The following is a 19,696-nucleotide window of genomic DNA, read 5'->3' on the forward strand; positions in this document are numbered from 1 at the left end:
TTCAGACCAAGGGACACATACAGACTGAAAGTGAGGGGATAGAAAAAGATAGTCCATGCAAATGGAAATCAAAAGAAACCTGGACTTGCAATACTCATATCAGATAAAATAGATTTAAAATAAAGAGTGTTACAAGAAACAAGGAAGGACACTACATAATGATCAAGGGATCAATCCAAGAAGAAGATATAACAATTATAAATATCTATGCACCCAACATAGGAGTACCTCAACACATAAGGCAAATGCTAACAGCTATAAAAGAGGAAATCAACAGTAACACAATAATAATAGGGGACTTTAACACCTCACTAACACCAATGGACATATCATCCAGACAGAAAATTAATAAGGAAACACAAGCTGTAAATGACACAATAGACCAGATAGATGTAGTTGATATTTATAGGACATTCCATCTGAAAACAGCAGATTACACTTTCTTCTCAAGGGCACATGGAACATGATCCAGGATAGATCACATCTTGGGTCACAAATCAAGCCTTGGTAAATTTAAGAAAATTGAAATCCTATCAAACATCTTTTCTGACCACAACGCTATGAGATTAGAAATAAATTACAAGGAAAAAACGTGAAAAGCACAAATACATGGAGGCTAAACAATACTTCACTAAATAACCAAGGGATCTCTGACAAAATCAAAGAGGAAATTAAAATATACCTAGAGACAAATGACAATGAAAACATAACAATCCAAAACCTGTGGGATGCAGCAAAAGATGTTGTAAGAGGGAAGTTTATAGCAATACAATCCTACCTGAAGAAACAAGAAAAATCTCAAACAATTTAATCTTACACCTAAAGGAACTAGAGAAAGAAGAACAAACAAACTCCAAAGTTAGTAGAAGGAAAGAAATCATAAAGATCAGAGCAGAAATAAATGAAATAGAAACAAAGAAAACAATAGCAAAGATCAATAAAACTAAAAGCTGGTTCTTTGAGAAGATAAACAAAATTGACAAACCTTTAGCCAGAATCATCAAGAAAAAGAGGGAGAGTACTCAAATCAATAAAATTAGAAATGAAAAAGGTGAAGTTACATTGGACACCACAGAAACAAAAAGCATCATAAGAGACTACTACAGCAGCTCTATGCCAATAAAATGGACAGCCTGGAAGAAATGGACAGATTCTTAGAAAGGTATAACCTTCCAAGATTAAACCAAGAAGAAATAAAAAAACATGAACAGACCAATCACAAGCAATGAAATTGAAACTGTGATTAAAAATCTTCCAACAAACAAAAGTCCATGACCAGATGGCTTCACAGGTGAATTCTATCAAACATTTAGAGAAGAGTTAACACCCATCCTTCTCAAACACTTCCGAAAACTTGCAGAGAAAGGAACACTCCCAAACTCATTCTACAAGACCACCATCACCCTGATGCCAAAGATAGTACAAAAAAAGAAAATTACAGACCAATATCACTGATGAATATAATGCAAAAATCCTCAACAAAATACTAGCAAACAGAATCCAACAGCACATTAAAAGAATCATACACGATGATCAAGTGGGATTTATAAAAGGGATGCAAGGATTCTTCAATATATGCAAACCACTTAACGTGATACACCATATTAACAAATTGAAGACTAAAAACCCTGTGATCCTCTCAGTAGATGCACAAAAAGCTTTTAACAAAATTCAAAACCCATTTATGATTAAAAAACTCTCCAGAAAGTGGGCATAGAGGAAACCTACCTCAACATAATAAAGGCCATATATGACAAACCCACAGCAAACATCATTCTCAAAGGTGAAAATCTGAAAGCATTTGCTGTAAGATAAGGAACATAACAGGATGTCCATTCTCACCACTATTATTCAACATAGTTTTGGAAGTTTTAGCCACAGCAATCAGAGAAGAAAAAGAAATAAAATGAATACAAATTGGAAAAGAAGTAAACCTGTCACTATCATGGATGACATGATACTATACATGTATAATCCTAAAGATGCCATCAGAAGACTAATCAATGATTTGGTAAAGTTGCAGGATACAAAATTAATGCACAGAAATCTTTTGCATTCCTAAACACTAACAACAAAAGATCAGAAAAATAAATTAAGGAAACAATCCCATTCACCATTGCAATAAAAAGAATAAAATACCTAGGAATAAACCTACCTAAGGAGACAAAAGACCTGAATGCAGAAAACTACAAGACACTGATGAAAGAAATCAAAGGTGAAACTAACAGATGGAGATATATACCACGTTCTTGGATTGGAAAAATCAATATTGTGAAAATGACTATACTACCCAAAGCATCTACATATTCAATGCAATCTCTATCAAATTACCTATGACATTTTTTACAGAATTAGAACAAAAAATCTTAAAATTTGTATGCAGACACAAAAGACCCCAAATAGCCAAGGCAATCCTGAGGAAAAAAAAAACAGAGCTGGAGGAATCAGGCTCCCTGACTTAAGACTATACTACAAAGCTACAGTAATCAAGACAATATGGTACTGGCACAAAAACAGAAATATAGATCAATGGAACAGGATAGAAAGCCCAGAGATAAACCCATGCACATATGGCCAACTAATCTATGACAAAGGAGGCAAGGATATACAATGGAGAAAAGACAGCTTCTTCAATAAGTGGTGATGGGAAAACTGGAAAGCTACATGGAAAATAATGAAATTAGAGCATTCCCAGCACCACTCACAAACATAAACTCAAAATATATTAAAGACCTAAATGTAAGACAGGACACTATAAAACTCTTAGAGGAAAACATAGGCAGAACACTCTTTGACATAAATCACAGCAAGATCTTCTTTGACCCACCTCCTAGAGTAATGAAAATAAAAACAAAAATAAACACAAAGATCTAGTGAAACTTAAAAGCTTTTGCACAGCAAAGGAAACCATAAACAAGATGAAAAGACAACCCTCAGAATGGGAGAAAATATTTGCAAAAGAAGCAACTGACAAAGAATTAATCTCCAAAATATACAAGCAGCCCATGCAGCTCAATATCAAAAAAAAAAAAAAAAAACGCAATCCAAAAGCGGGCAGAAGACCTAAATAGACATTTCTGCAAAGAAGATGTACAGATGGCCAACAAACACGTGAAAAGATGCTCAACATCACTAATCATTAGAGAGATGCAAATCAAAATTACAATGAGATATCATCCCACATTTATTAGAATGGGCATCATCAGAAAATCTACAAACAACAAATGCTGGAGAGGGTATGGAGAAAAGGGAACCCTCTGGCACTGTTAGTGTGAATGTAAATTGATACAGCCACTATGGAGAACAGTATGGAGGTTCCTTAAGAAACTAAAAATAGAATTACCATATGACCCAGCAATCCCACTACTGGGCATATACCCAGAGAAATCCATAATTCAAAAATACACATGCACCCTAATGTTCATTGCAGCACTATTTACAATAGCCAGGTCATGGAAGCAACCTAAATGCCCATCAACAGACGAATGGATACAGACAATGTGGTGCATGTATACAATGAAATATTACTCAGCCATAAAAAGGAACAAAACTGGGTCATTTGTAGAGACATGGATGGACTTAGAGACTGTCATACAGAGTGAAAATGACTATAGACATGAATGACAGTGAAGTAAGTCAGAAAAAGAAAAGCAAATATCGTATATTAACGCATATATGTGGAATCTAGAAAAATTGTAGAGATGAACTGGTTTGCAAGGCAGAAATAGAAACACAGATGTAGAGAACAAGCATATTGACACAAAAGTGGGAAAGCGGGGGTGGCGGGTGGTGGTGGGATCAATTGGGATTGACGTATATACACTAATATGTGTAAAATAGGTAACTAATAAGAAAACTGCTGTATATAAAAATAAATAAGTAAAATAAGATTCAAAAAAAAATAAAGTTGGATGTAAGGAGTGCCAGCAAATAAGGTTGGAGAATTAAAAATATATATTTTTTTTGTCAAGGTCTGATCATTTTAAACCATTAGATAGCCACCTTAAGCAATGTATATAATCCTATGAAAACAGTTAAGAAACAAAACAAGTATTAAAGTCATTTTTACCGTATCAATACATATCTTATAATTGCTAGTTCCATTTATTATGTTGATAGATTAGTATTGATGCTCCAGTTGAAGATTCCACTTGTTTCAGATTTACTTGAGGCCTGGTGCCCTTCTGAAGCAGCTGCAGCATCAAACAAAGTCCCGTTCTGAATGTTGCCCATCCGGTCCACTGTGGAAACAAAAGGCCTCAAAAATACTCATCCGCATTGTTGGGTGATAACTCAGAACTTGCTGGTACTTTTGGTGCAAGACTTAGATTCTGGGCTTTTGTTTTCCCCCCATATAAAGCAGATTTATTTTAAAATTTCTCAAAATGGAATGAGTTATCACAGTTGGTATAAGCAGTTTGATTAAATAACAATACCAGTAGCTGTCCTTCACTGAATACTTGCTATAAACCTGCACTAAGCAAAATCCTTATGGCCACCACGCCATCCTTTTTTTAAAAAAATTATTATTATTATTTTTAATATTTGAATTTTATTTAATTTATTTTTATAACCAATAAATATTTATATTTTTATAAATAATTTATAACTAATATTTTTTCTTATTAGTTATCCATTTTATACATATTAGTGTATACATGTCAATCCCAATCTCACAATTCATCCTATCACCCCCCCCACCACCACTTTCCCCCCTTGGTCTCCTTACATTTGTTCTCTACATCTGTGTCTCTATTTCTGTTTAGATTCTTCACAGCCAAGTCACAAGAGCACATACCTTGTAAGCAACAAAACAAACAGACGAATTATTAGAAAGTGCTATTGATACCCTCTCAGCCCCCTGTCCCCTCCCAAGGGCTCTCTCCAGCCAGGCCTCTTAACCACACCAGCACTTCCTACTTCTGAAGTTATTTAAGGAATAATCTCACGCTTGCAGGTCACCCTTCAATCTTTCTTCATTTTTTTCTTCTTTCCTCATTGTCTTTAATAGCACAGTTAGCTATTGTTTATTTTTCTTTTTTTCAGTATGTTTCCTAATTTGTATCTTGAAATTCACTCTCTGACAGGCAGTTCTATAGTTTTTATAAATGTGTAAAATTGTGTAAGTACCACCACAGCCAGTCATGTGGCCACTGCCCTCACAATGTTCTCATGCCACCACTGTGTAGTCAGTCCTTTCCTCACCCTCAACATGAATTCATTTTGATAGGAGTCTGATTTTTTTCTTCATCATTTTTTTTTTTTTTTTTTTTTGCGGTATGCGGGCCTCTCACTGTTGTGGCCTCTCCCGTTGCGGAGCACAGGCTCCGGACGCGCAGGCTCAGCGGCCATGGCTCACGGGCCCAGCCGCTCCGCGGCATGTGGGATCTTCCCGGACCAGGGCACGAACCCGTATCCCCTGCATCGGCAGGCGGACTCTCAACCACCGCACCACCAGGGAAGCCCTTTCTTCATCATTTTATCCTTGAAAAGTCTCCCTGTTGTTGAGCTCTTCTTTCTGTCATATTCTGAATTTTAGATTTTGAAGGCCAAATGTGGGAGGCCTTGAGCACATATTTGTTTAGACAATACTAATTATAGTAACAATAACAATATTAGTACATGGACATCCTGCTATTTTACATGTACTCACTTATTCAGTGTTCATAATGACCTTGTGAAGAAGGTATTTTTTTCATCTCATTTTTCACATGAGGAAACGTAGTCCCAGAGTCTTTGGGTAATCCCCCATATCATATTAGTGGCAAAACTGAAATTCACAGCCAGGAAGTCTGGTCTGGTGCTATACCCTCATTTCTTATGTTCCCCAAAAAGGGCCTGTACTGAATAGCAACTCCCCATAAAGTTTCAATTATGTAGGATGAGTAAGTTCCAGAACTTACTCTACAACAGTGTACCTATAGTTAATAGTACTGTATTGCATACTTAAATTTCTTTTAAAAGGATACATATCATGTTAAATGTTCTTATGAAAATTAAAAAAAAAGACCTTCACCAATAAGGTCCATCAGTGTGTGGCAGCTTAATCGCTTAATCTGGATGTTAGCAATTCTAAGCACTGTGAGATTTCTCAGGAAGGGGGAACCTCCAGATCTCTCTGATTAGCTCCTATAAAGCTTCCATAAGCAAAAACTGAGAACTTAACACTTTTCTGAGTAGTTAATAGCAATTTGCCTTCTCCGAAATGGCATAGAAAGACACAAATGCTGACTTATTTGGTTTATACTGGTCCCCTCATCTCTTCAACCATAGAGGAAACCAGCTTTAAATCATGTTGATAATTCTTTCTTATCCTCTGGTCTAAATCAGGCCATTAGCCTTACCTTATATACTTCTGGATGGAAACCTACCTTCCCTAGGTATTTACTTCTATCCTTAAGTTAGTTAAGTACCATAAATTATTGCCATTTTTTACTCTCATCAGTTGTGGAAATTTTCCTTAAGTTCACATCATGTGGCCAATTTTCAGAATGTTCTTGTCTTCATGTAACAGCTCTTCCTCCATGGTTGTCATCTTGGGTGCCTCCTCCAACTGCACCTCAAGGTTTGTGATTTTTGTCTTTTTTCTCCCTTCCCCCTTCACTGTAGTCAAACAACTGCTTGACTCCTGCAACTTTCTGAACAGAAAAAAGTTTGAAAAATTAAATGTTGGTTTCTTCGCCACACGAATCTGCAAAACACAACTGAAATTTAAACTGGGTATAAGTAGGTTAGAAGACTCTGTTCTTTAGTTTTGTTCCAGGAAACCCCATCTGAGCAGTTGTATTCAGCATATCTTGGAAAAGTACAGTCCATTTGTGATTCTGATCCATGAAGGGCCATAGTTAGCATGGGGCCCTCTCCCTCTCCCTCTCCCTAGGCAGATACCCTTCCCTCCAGGCTAAGAAGGGGCAGTGTCTGACTAGTGGAGCACAGGTTGGATCCCAGACCTCACCCACCCTCTCTGCATGAGGTCTTTGTCCAGTACAAGACAGTATTGATCACAAAGCTCATCCTCTGCGTAGGCAGTAAATCCAATGACCGGTGAACTCTTTTCCATTGAAGTATCAATACAAATATTCAGATTATTTTACAAAATAAAATGCACTTATGTTTTGGCCTAAGTACTCCCATTTATAGTGTTACATAAAAGTGTTTACCACTCAGTAAGTTTACCAGTATGAGCAAGCTGACAGTTGGAAAATCTCTGTATTGCAAATGTGAATGCTTCTCCCAAATTGTTCTCAATCCCTGGGGCAGTCACTGTGCTCAGACACTTTTTACTTTTTTTTTTTTTTTCTTTTTTTTTGCCGTACATGGGCCTCTCACTGTTGTGGCCTCTCCCGTTGCGGAGCACAGGCTCCGGACACGCAGGCTCAGCGGCCATGGCTCACAGGCCCAGCCGTTCTGCAGCATGTGGGATCTTCCCGGACCGGGGCACAAACCCGTGTCCCCTGCATCAGCAGGCGGACTCTCAACCACTGCGCCACCAGGGAAGCCTCCAGATACTTTTTATACTCAGGAGGGGTGCAGTCGTGTTTGTATAGGTAATAATATAAACTGCAGACACATATTTTGCCCTTAAAATAGCATTATTCATTTTGAAGCAGAAATGCTGCATTGTCCTTGGGGCAAGAAAACTGAGAAACAAATACATATGCTATCTGCCACCCATGCTCACAATTATTAAGTCAGGGATAGGCTTTTGTATTTAGAACAAGAGATATAGAATGGTTTTTCCTTTTAACTAAGAACCATGAAAAGTGAAATAATCTCTAATATGAGAGTATATACTATTATATTTTCATGAAGCTATAGATGTAAAAATCAATTTTACATATTCTAAAATTAGACTAAGAAAAGGAGAGAGACTTCATTTATGTTATCCAGTTACTACATATTATATTAACTAGTAAGGCAGAATCATTTTCAGTTTAGGTTTAATTTTATTTTCCCCAGATTAGATGAAAATCACTTGGTGCTGAGAGGGAAAATGAAATGAAAGTAAAATATATAAATCTTTGAAATAGTGACTTTTATTTTCATTAATAAGCTCAAACTATTACAACTGCTATTTTATAGCAGAGAATGGTAGTGTTAAAACTGGGTCAGTGTTTCTAGTCATGTATATTGATGTATTTAAAGATTTGCTTTGTTCATCACCTTAAAAATTAGTCTAATTTGTTATTTTTATTATAATTTGACATCTAAAATCATCTTTGTTTTACATGTGCATTATTTGACAACATTCATTCTATAAGCATTTATTTTTATCATATGTCAGATATTAGAGTAGTACTGTGAGTTTAACACCACAATGATTTGATCACTTTTTCTGAATTGCTAATGAAAACTTTTGGTTTATTGATTTTAATCACCAAACAGTATTTTTTTAGCATCTGGTTAACTTATTACAAATGGACAGCAAATCTATATGGGACGCAAAGATGTTTTCTTCAACTCTTTTTCTTTTTTCAATCTTACCTACTGGAGTTTAATTTGCCTGTTTTATAGTCCCTTATTCTGTTTCCATTTTCTGGCCCACACCAGTACAAGGACATTTATCTTATTTATTTTTGATAGTGTTGACTGAAAAAAAATGCACAGCCTAAGAATTGAGTATCATGTTTTATTCGGTGGACTTGCTGAGGACTTAAGCCCGGGAGGCAGCCTCAGATCTCTCTGAGGGACGGCTCCCAAGAGGAAAGGAAGGAGCCAGGATATACAAGAGTTTTTGCAACAAAAACCATGTATTCAGAACATCAAAAGATTACTGTTAATTAAAGAAGAAACAGACATCTCAGGTTAATGGATTTAGCACTTTTCTATGTATGGGAAGACACCAGAGTCTGGGCTCATTGAAATCATTCTTTGACATGCACCTTAACTATCTAGTTTGCTAGAGAGTAATCCTGTATCCTGTTTTCTCCATTCTGAATTCCCTCAAGATGCACAGTTGGTGGTGGCCACAGTGGTTGCTGGTTTAATGGCTGTAACACTTTGTTTACTGATACGGCAGATGACATTCTTTGCCCACAATAGGTATACTTGACACTAGCATCCATTCCTGTTTATTGTGGTTTCTGTACTGCAGAGGCAAGGATGTTAAAAACTACAATATCTAAACTCCCTTGAAATTGAAATTGTAAATATAAATTGAGTTCCACCAATATAAACATACCTGAAATCTGGAGGATATGGTGAAGGCCTTTTCTGGGTGTCTTAGCAGTTTCATCTGGTGGAGAAGGTCATGGACATGTTTTATGCAGCAGATTTCACTATTGGATCACTGACTGTGTATTAAAAAGCAGGACTGGCAGAAAGACTGCAATTTTGTGTTGAGTCACCAGCTTCAGGGAGAGGTAGCTGGGGAGGAAGTGGTGGCAGCTCTTGGGTACCCAGCTTCCCTCAACTAGTGCAAGGGGATCTTGAACTCAGTCATTCAATGGTGGCTTTTATGCTTCTTACTTTCCTGCTTACGACTGAGGTGTCATCTCCCAGAGAGTCAGATCTGTGGTTCTAGAAGTGACCCATACAGCCCTTCCTTCTAATAAATGTGGAGTGTCTTATTCTGTTATTAAGGCCCCTTTTGCTTAGAAACCTAGAGTGATTTCTGTTTCCTGAGCTGAACCCCTACTAACTTTTATTCTATCCTATTTTCTTGATTTTGACCAAGACATCCTTACTGTTCCTCTCAGCTTAACTAAACTTTAGACAGACTTCTTCATGACTCCATGGCACTCTCTCTCTTTCTTTACAGCATTCACTTTAGAAAACTCGTAATTGTAAATTCTTCTCCATCCCATTGAGGTTGGAACTTTCTTGCAGGCTTTGCCAATTTTACAACCCAGGAATGTCTTTCTCAAGGACCTGAAAGTCAGCACTTTGATGGAACCATAGAAGGAAGCAGTGCCCCTCTCTCCCCTCCAGGGAGGGGTGTGTCTAATGTCAATGAGTGACCATTAGCCACACAGATGGCCTGAGCACACTGACCAACACCCCCAGCCCAATATCCACCAGCATTTTTCCACTCGTTCATCCCAACACTTGAAAACCCTTCCACCTCCATTTGGTTCAGTGCAGTTGTGTTCCATAGCTCTCCCTTAATTCAATAGTCTTTTTCTTTTATTGTAATACTCTTGAATAAAAATTTCCTTGTCTTTTTACTGGTCTGGTGAAGTCTTTTTCTTTCCCTGTTCCTATCTTATGGTTTAGAGTTTGTAATATCCTTCACAGTACTAGAAGGAAGAAGAAAGCTACATTATTACTCTTAATTGTTTAAAATATATTGTGGACTGTTTTATTCAATCAAAAGAATATACAAGCAATGTATAATGCATATTTATTGTATAAGATAATATAATAAACGTTGTGTACCTTCCATCTGCTTCAAGAAATAACATTAGCAATGAGTTTAGCCTTCTCGATATCCCTCTCTGAACACATTAGTATCTCCCACCTTGCAGAAACAATTCTGAATTTTATATTCAACATCCCTTTAGTGTTCCTTAGCATTTTATTATATGTGTAGGTATCTCTAAGTGATATTATTAAGTTTGTGTGTATTTGACTTTTATAGGGACAGTTATCAGAATGTAAGTGCTTTTACAGAATTTGCTGTTATGCAAAACAATATGTTTGTAAGATTCAACCATGTGAATGACTGGTTGTGGTGGTTTTTATAAGCCCTCCAAAAATATTTTTCCTGAATCACCTCTTATAGCCTGATGAACAGAGATGCCCACAGGATGTTCACTACATGACAAAACATTACAAAGTCGAGAGTCATGGACTGGTCTTTGGGCAGCTACTTCTAACTTTGATCTGGGTCCTCCAAATCTCTTAAACTTGCCGTTTCATTTTTCTTCTTATAATGTGGTATTGCACAGAAATCATTTCTAAACACCCCAGAATACTTATTTAATTGTTCTCATACAATTTATCAGGGAGAATGGTGAGAATATATTGCTAAGTAGGAACAAGAATAAGACTGAATTTCCCACTAGCCAGAGTTCAGATTAAATGCTGTGGGATAATACATAGACAAATAAAGTTTAAAAAGTTGCTTTAAAGTTCACATAGATCATCAAAGAGTAGTGACAGCTGTTTCTGTAGACCTTTCATCCCTATGTGGAATAGTATATTCAGGTTAACGTGTTCTTAAACATACTGATTTATTATAAATAGTTGCCCCATAAGAAAGAATCAATGGTTTCACACTGCTTCTAATATGCACCCAGTAAACCACAGCTCAGATATTGTGTGTGTAGCTTAGCAATGTTGGTGCTGGTTTAATGTTAAAATTCTGGAAAATATCAAACAGAAGACAGACACGCTGTGTTTTAGTGTGGAAAATTAGATCTCATGTTTAAGGAGAATTCTTACAGCCAATAGTCAGCTGAACAAAGACATAAGATTTGTATTCTTTAGAACTACAGCTTAAGAAATACTAACAGTAAAACACTATGAGTATTACAAGAAAACATTTCACATTGAGAAATCTGTAGTAATTGCTTTCCTTTGAATTTAAGATTCACTTTAAATGGAATTATGGGGTGTGTTTATTCCGTTGTCTTCTACGTATCTATTCCAAAGGAAATAGGTAAAGAAATTTAGATGTGGAATGTAGAATGGCACCAAAGGTACAATCTGAAACTTTATTTTACATATACTTGCTTCCATTTCTACACACTGTATGATTTTAGGGCAAATTATTTGTCTTCTCTTAATTTAATTTTTCTAGCTAAGAAATAGAGATAATAATAATAGCTACTTGATAGAATGATTATAAAGAGAATTGAAACAATTTATATTAAATACCTAGCACTATTTTAACATAGAGTAGGAGTGTATATAAACTATATACATGTATATATGCTAGTCTCCTTACTATTATTATTATTAAGAATTGAATTATTATTAAGCTATTCTCCTTACTATTATTAAGAATTGAATTGAAACTATATATATATGTGTGTATATATATAAGCTATTCTTACAACTATTATTATTATTAACAGTTGAATCTCTGCTTTGTTATTGTGTTTAACAGGAAGTTCAGGACATCCCTGTGAGAAAGAACTTTATGAGTGCCTTTCCAACTTACATGTTGATGGAATGTGCAGAGGAAGTGAACCTGACGAAGACTTGCCATGTTTATGCACACCTGGACTTGTGGTAAAACTTACTGATGGGTTTTGTTGTGATATATTTTTTCATCGTCTTTGAACGAGAGGAAATACTGGAATGTTGCATGGTGACAAACGGAGGTTGGAGACGTTCCTCTCAGTACCTCTCTCCTTCTCTGTCTGCACTTACTGTGCTTTTCTCACCATTCCCCTTCCCTTCTTCCATCCATCACATGCACCCTCAGCCCTTCCTATCAGGAGAAAAGCATTCTGAGAGACTGATCTATACAAAGGTGCAAGTGACCAAATGCATTAAAACATTAAAGGGCAAGGAATTCTTATATTTGAGCAAAACATTTTTCTTTTTAATGCCAGAGAGGAATTACTTAATACCATCAGGGTATTGGCAGAACCTCCATTTTGCTCAAGGACATAGCACTGCTACCAGGGCTGAGCTCAGAATATTGTTTGTCTGGGGAGGATGAATCTCCTTCTTTGGCAAATTTGAACAGGTGACTCCATTAGCACTAGAATAGACTTACCTGGTAGAAATATCTCTATTAAAAGACAGCTTTTGACCACAATCCTTTATTAAAGCTGGCCACAGCATATGAATATATCGATAGTAAGGGAACAGCAATTGTCAAGACTGTGTTGCCAGGAATTCTAAATGTATATTTATAAAATGTATATATATATATGTATAACTAAATCACTTTGCCATACACCTGAAACTACCACAACATAGTAAATCAACTATACTCCAATATAAAATTTAAAAATAAATTGTTTTTATTTCCCTCATGGTGCAGTGGTTAAGAATCTGCCTGCCAAGGGAGGGGACAAGGGTTTGAGACCTGGTCCAGGAAGATCCCACATGCTGCGGAGCAACTAAGCCCATGCGCCACAACTACTGAGCTTGCACTCTAGAGCCCGCAAGCCATAACTACTGAGCCTGCATGCTACAACTACTGAAGCCTCCATGCCTAGAGCCCATGCTCTGCAACAAGAGAAGCCACCAGAACGAGTAGCCCGCACACTGCAACAGAGTAGTCCCCGCTCGCTGCAACTAGAGGAAGCCCGCATGCAGCAATGAAGACCCACCACTGCCAAAAGATAAAAAATAAAATAAAATGAAATTTTAAAATAAAACATATATATTTATAAATTTGATTAATAGATGGACCAGTCTTAACCAAGATTAAGGCTAAATAATTAGAGAGGGTATCCAGTCAGGTGCAGTATTAAGGAATCACATGTCAAGGAAATGCGAGGCCTGGCCAGTGCTGAAGAAGGATGTCCAGGTATGAATGGGGCAGAGGACTCCTCAGAGCTGGAGGATCAGAAGCAGGAGTGTCCGGAAGTTGTTAAGGAATTGAACAGAAAAATGGTTGATACCTATCACTGGAACACAAGAATTTTAGAAAGCCTGGGTATAAGTCCAATCTGTCTGAGAGGGACATGGGTAAACTAAAACAGAATCATTGTTTTCCTTTCTCTGAGAAGTCTTTTGATTGTGTCTAAATGTTTAGTCCAGGCTTTGCCCTGGGGAAAGAATTTTCCCTTAGTGACTGCAGGAGGATGATCTTTGAGGAAGAATTTCAGGCACTCTGACAACAGAGTGTGGGAGGTATTCAGTGCCAAGAAATTATTTTTGTATCACCTCAGATTACATCAATAATAGCTTCCTCAAGGAGTCAGTAGAAAGAGAAGAAGACTGAACTCTATCCTTTATTTAAGTAAATTCTTCTGCTAATGCAACTGGTATATAGAAATCTAAATAACTAGAAAAGAAATGATCATTTTATAGATTTTTTTGTTGAACAAGAAGAATTTACTACCAAATATCTTTAAAATTCCTTTGAGGTATATGTTGACAATGTAAAAAATATCCTGAAAAACATATGGTTTTATAAAACCAGAAGTCTACTAATTGGAGGGAACTGTTACAGATATAATAAACCTATATTTTACTATGACAATTAACAAATAAATTTGAAATGGATATTCTTATAGCCACTGTCTCAAGTATTGAAAGCTAAAATAAAACTAAAAACTTACAATCGTAAGATATACTGTGTGGGTAAATCTTATAAAAATATAAGGGGGATTCTACTTTTGTTAATGCGTTTGATATGTTCTAAAATGAACAGATAAAGATAGAGGAAACAATTTAGTGAAAAAGAATTTACAATTTATGTTGTACCTATCAATGTTATAGCAGTATATAGACATTTTAAATTAAATATGACTTAAAGATATACCCTTGAAAATAGGATGTAAATTATTAGTTGGAATTTCAAAAAAAAATGTTTTGCTCAAATATAAGAAAATCAGATATAAGATTTGCAAATATTGTCTCTCATTTAGTAGGCTGCCTTTTTTACTTTGGTAGTTTCCTTCACTGTGCAAGAGATTTTAGGTTGATGTAGTCTCATTTGTTTATTTTTGCTTTTGTTTTCCTGGCTTGAGAAGACAGATACAAAAAAATATTACTAAGACCTATGTCAAAGAGTGTACTGCCTATGTTTTCTAACTAAGAGTTTTATAGTTTCAAATTTTATGCTTAAGTCTTAAATTTATTTTGAGTTTATTTCTGTATATGGTGTGAAAAAGTGGTCCAGTTTGATCTTTTTGTGCAGCTGTTCAGTTTTTCCACCACCATTTATTGAAGAGGTTGTTTTTTCTCCATTGTATATTCTTGCCTCCCTTGTCATAGATTAATTAACCATGAGTGTGTGGGTTTATTTCTGGGCTCTCCTGTTTCATTGAGCTATGTGTCTGTTTCTGTGCCAGTACCATGCTGTTTTGATTACAGTAGCTTTGTTGTATAGTTTAAAATCACAGCGCATGATATTTCCAGCTTCATTCTTCTTTCTCAATATTGCTTTAGCTATTTGGGGTCTTTTGTGTTTCCACACGAATTTTTAGAATTATTTGTTCTAGTTCTGTGAAAAATGCCATTGGTATTTTGATAGGGATTGCATTGAATCTGTAGATTGCCTTGGGTAGTATGAACATTTTAGCAATATTAATTCTTCCAGTCCATGAACATTGTTAAACTTTATGTGTATTTGTGCTTTCTTCAGTTTCTTTCATCAGTGTCATAGTTATTGGAGCACAAGACTTTTACCTTGTTGGTTAGATTTATACAGAGGTAACTTATTATTTTTTATTCAATTTTAAAGTGATTGTTTTCATCATTTCTCTTTCTGATAGTTTGTTACCAGTGTATAGAAGTAAAAGAGATTTCTGTATATAAATTTTGTATCCTGCAATTTGCTGAATTTATTTACTAGTTCTAATAGTCTTTTGATTGTGTCTTTAGGATTTGCTATATATGTATCATGTCATCTGCAAACAGTGACAATTTTACTTCTTCCTCTCCAATCTACACTTATTTCCTTTTCTTGTCTGATTGCTGTATCTAGGGTTTCCAACACTGTTGAATAAAAATGGTGAGAGTGGGCATCCTTGTTGTGCTCCTGATCTTAGAGGCAATGCTTTCAGCTTTTCAACATTAAGTATGATGTTGGCTGGGTATTTCTTATATGTGAGCTTTATTATGTTGAGGTTTGTTCCCTCTATACAGTTTGTTGAGGATTTTTTGTCATAAATGGATGTTGAATTTCATTGGAATCTTTTTCAGTATCTATTCTGATCATTGTATAATTTTTATTCTTCTATTAGTTAATGTGATATATCACATTGATTGATTTGTGGATATTAAACCATTCTTGCATCCCTGGGATAAATCCACTTGATTGTACTGTAGGATCATTTTAATGTATTGTTAAATTCATTTTGCTAATATTTTCTTGAAGACTTTTACATCTGCATTCTTTAGTGATATTGGCCTATAATTTTATTTCTTTCTTTCTTTTTTCTGGTTTTGGTATCAGGGTGATGCTGGCCTCACAGAATGAATTTGGAAGAGTTCTTTCCTCTTCAGTTTGTTTGTGTAGTTTGAGAAAGATAGGCATTAACTCTTCTCTGAATGTTTAGTAGACTTGTTTTTTGGGAGTTTTTTGTTCTGTTTTGTTTAAATTTCTGACTCAATTTCATTACTAGGAATCAGTCTGTTTGTACTTTCTATTTCTTCCTAATTCAGTCTTGGGGGATTATACTTTTAGGCATTTGCCTTTTTCTTCTAGGTTGTCCATTTTATAGGCATATAATTGTTTGTAACAACCTCTCATGTGGTGTTGGTTGTAACTTCTCCTCTCTAATTTCACTTATTTAAGCCCTCTATTTTTATTGATAAGCCTGGATAAAAGGTTATCAATTTCATTTATTTTTTCAAAGAAGCAGCTCTTAGTTTCAATGGTCTTTTCTGCTCTTTTTTTAGACTCATTTATTTCTGTTCTGATCTTAATCATTTCTTTCCTTCTGCTAACTTTGGGTTTCTTTGTTTTTCTTTTTTTAGTCCCTTTAGGTGTAAGATTATGTTGTTTTCTTTATTTTTCTTGTTTCCTGATGTAGGCTTGTATTGCTATGAACTCCCCTCTTAGAACTCCTTTTGCTCTATCCCATAGATTTTGGATCCTGTGTTTTTGTTTTCATTTCATTTCTACAGGTATTTTTTTTTATTTCCTCTTTGATTTCTTCAGTGATCCATTGGTTTTAAACTCCAAGTGTTTGTGGTTTTTGCAGTTTTTTTTTTTTTTCTTATAGGTAATTCTATTCTTGTGGTATTATGTTCAGAAAAGATGCTTGGTATGATTTTAAACTTTTTAAGTTTTCTGAGACTTGTTTTGTGGCTTAGCATGTGATCTATCCTAGAAAATATCCCATGTGCACTTGAATATGTATAGTCTGCTGCTTTTGGTTGAACTATTCTATAGGTAGCTATTAAGTCTATTTGATCTGATGTATCATTTGAGACCAATGTTTTCCTACTGATTTTCTGGCTGGATGATATGTCAATTTATGTAAGTGGGGTGTTAAAGTCCCCTACTATTATTGTGTAACTGTTAATTTATCTCTTTATATTTATTAATATTTGCTTTATGTATTTAGGTGCTCCTGCTTTGAGTGCACATAGATTTACAATTGTTATATCTTCTCTTTTATTATTATGTAATGTCATTCTTTTTCTCATCTTACAGTCTTTGTTTTAAAATCTATTTTGTCTGATATAAATGTTGTTATCTCAGTTTTCTTTTGATTTCCATTTATGGGGAATACCTTTTCCCATCCCCTCACTTTCAGTCTGTGTGTGTCTTTAGATCAGAAGTGAATCTCTTGCAGGCAGCATATATATGGGTCTTGGTATTGTATCCAATCAGTCATTCTGTATTTGATTGGAGCATTTAATTCATTTATATTTAAAATAATTATTAAAAAGTATGTACTTATTGTCATTTTGTTCTTTTTCTTTTATTTCCCTTTCTTCCTTTGCTCTCTTCCCTTATGATTTGATGACTATCTTTAGTGTCATGTTTGGGTACCTTTCTCTTCTTTATGTGTATATCTATTATAGATTTTTGGATTCTGGTTACCATGATTTTTATATATTACAACATAAATAATAATTTTTAATTGATGATCTCTTATTTTCCAACATGTTTTAACACCCTGCATCTTTACTCCCTCCCCTCACATTTAATGTTTTTAATATCATATTTTACATCCTTCTTGTTTTGTGTATTTCTTAACTACTTATTGAGGATATAGATTGCTTCATTGCTTTTGTCTTTTAACTTTCCTAGTAGCTTTATAAGTGTTGCTCTACTATTGTTATTGTATATTTGCATTTACCTGTGAGATTTTTCATTTTGTAATTTTCATATTTACAGTCATTGCCTTTTCTTTTTCACTTAGAGAAGTCTGTTTCACATTTCTTGTAGAGCCAGTTTAGTGGTGCTCAACTCTTTTAGGTTTTGCTTGTCTGTAAAACTCTTTATCTTTCCTTCAAAGCGAATGATACCCTTGTTGGGTAGAGTTGGTTGGAAGTTGTAGCCTTTAATCACTTTAACAATATAATTTCTCTTCCTTATGGCCTAGAAAGTTTCTGCTGATAAATCAACTTATAGTCTCATGGGAGTTTGTATGAAACTAGTTGCCTTTCTTTTGCTGCTTTTAAGATTCTTTCATTACCTTTCATTTTTGTCATTTTAATTAGAACATGTCTTGGTATGAACCTCTTTGGAGTTATCTTGTTTGGGAATCTCTGTGCTTCTTGGACCTGAATGTTTGCTTCCTTTCCCAGGTGAGGGAAGTTTTCAGCTATTATTTGTTCAAATAAGTTCTCTGCCCCTATTTCTCTATTTTTTTTTTCTGGGACTTCTATAATGTAATTGTTAGCATGCCTGGTGGTGTCCCATAGGTCTCTTAAACTATCCTCGTTTATTTTAATTATTTTTTCTTTTTTTCTGTTCAGTTTGGGTGATTTTCACTACTCTGTCTTTCAATGACTGATCTGTTTTTCTTATCTACTGTTGTTTCCTTCTAGTGTAGGTTTTATTTTATTTTCCAGCTGTGTTTGGTTCTTCTTTATATTTTCTACTCTTTGTTGAACTTCTCACTGTGTTCATCTTTTCTTCTCCCAAGTTCACTGGGCATCTTGATTATCATAACCTTGAACCCTTTACTGGGCAGATTGTTTATTCTACTTCATTTAGTTCTTTTTATGAGGTTTTGTGTTATTTATTTTTTTGGAACATATTTCTCTCTCTCCTTATTTTACCTAATTCTTTGTATTTATTTCTATGTATTAGGTATTTTGGTTATGTTTACCAATCTTGGAGAAATGATCTTATGTCGGAGTCATCCTATGAGACCCAACAGCATGCTTCCCTCTGGTTGCTAGAGTCATATGCTCTAAGGCTGCCCCCTATGTGGGCTGTGTATCCCCTTCTATTGTGGTGGGCCAAGAACTTGGGGCTTGTTGATAGATGGGGCTAGATTCCAACCCAGTTGGCTGTGAGACTCTGCCTCATTTCATGTTTGCAGGGCCACTGGAGGACAGGGCCAGGTCTCTACACAGCTGGCTGTGTGGATCCAGGGCTGCAGGTCTGGTGCTAGCCCTTTTTTGGGTGGGGCTGTGTCCTCATCTAGCTGGCTATCTGAACTGGTGGGGGGGGGGCTTGGCACGTGGCTGGTGCTGGTCACTCATTGGTGGGGCCATGCCCCTGCATGGCTGGCTGTGTGGACCAAAGGGTCAGAGGGACACAGGGCTGGTGCTGGTCCACTGGTGGGGAGGTATGCCCTTGACACAGTGTAGTGGGAGGATTCCAAAATGTTGCCTGCTAGAGCTTGTGTTCACATGATAGAATGACTTTCAAAAATGGCTGCTAACAGCATCTCCATCTCCTGTGGGTGTCTCAGTTTGCCTCCGGCCTCTCTGGGAGACGCTACAAGATCAGCAAGTGGGTCTAACTCAGGCTTCTCAAACTATAGTCTCCATGCTGGGACTCAGAGTGTGTGAGATTTTGTGCATACACTTGAAGAGCAAAATCTCTGCTCCCTCAGCCCTCTGGGTCTCCCATATGCAAGAGCTGCTGGTTTTCAAAGCCAGACTCTCTAGTGGCTCATACCCCAAGTGCAGGATGTCTGGGCAGGGGAAC

At 36.0% G+C, this 19,696-nt stretch overlaps 1 protein-coding gene across 1 annotated transcript in view; it reads left to right on the forward strand.

Annotated features, from left to right (window-relative positions):
• EYS (eyes shut homolog) overlaps positions 1-19,696 on the forward strand; it is a 1,671,360-nt gene that overhangs the window by 786,278 nt on the left and 865,386 nt on the right. Inside the window, exon 22 of the mRNA XM_060167756.1 lies at positions 12,053-12,177. Within this exon, the coding sequence (XP_060023739.1) occupies positions 12,053-12,177 (125 nt within the window). The remainder of the gene's footprint in view (positions 1-12,052; positions 12,178-19,696) is intronic.

Source organism: Lagenorhynchus albirostris, chromosome 12, assembly GCF_949774975.1.
Source record: "Lagenorhynchus albirostris chromosome 12, mLagAlb1.1, whole genome shotgun sequence".
In the NCBI taxonomy this organism is placed as follows: Eukaryota; Metazoa; Chordata; class Mammalia; order Artiodactyla; family Delphinidae; genus Lagenorhynchus; species Lagenorhynchus albirostris.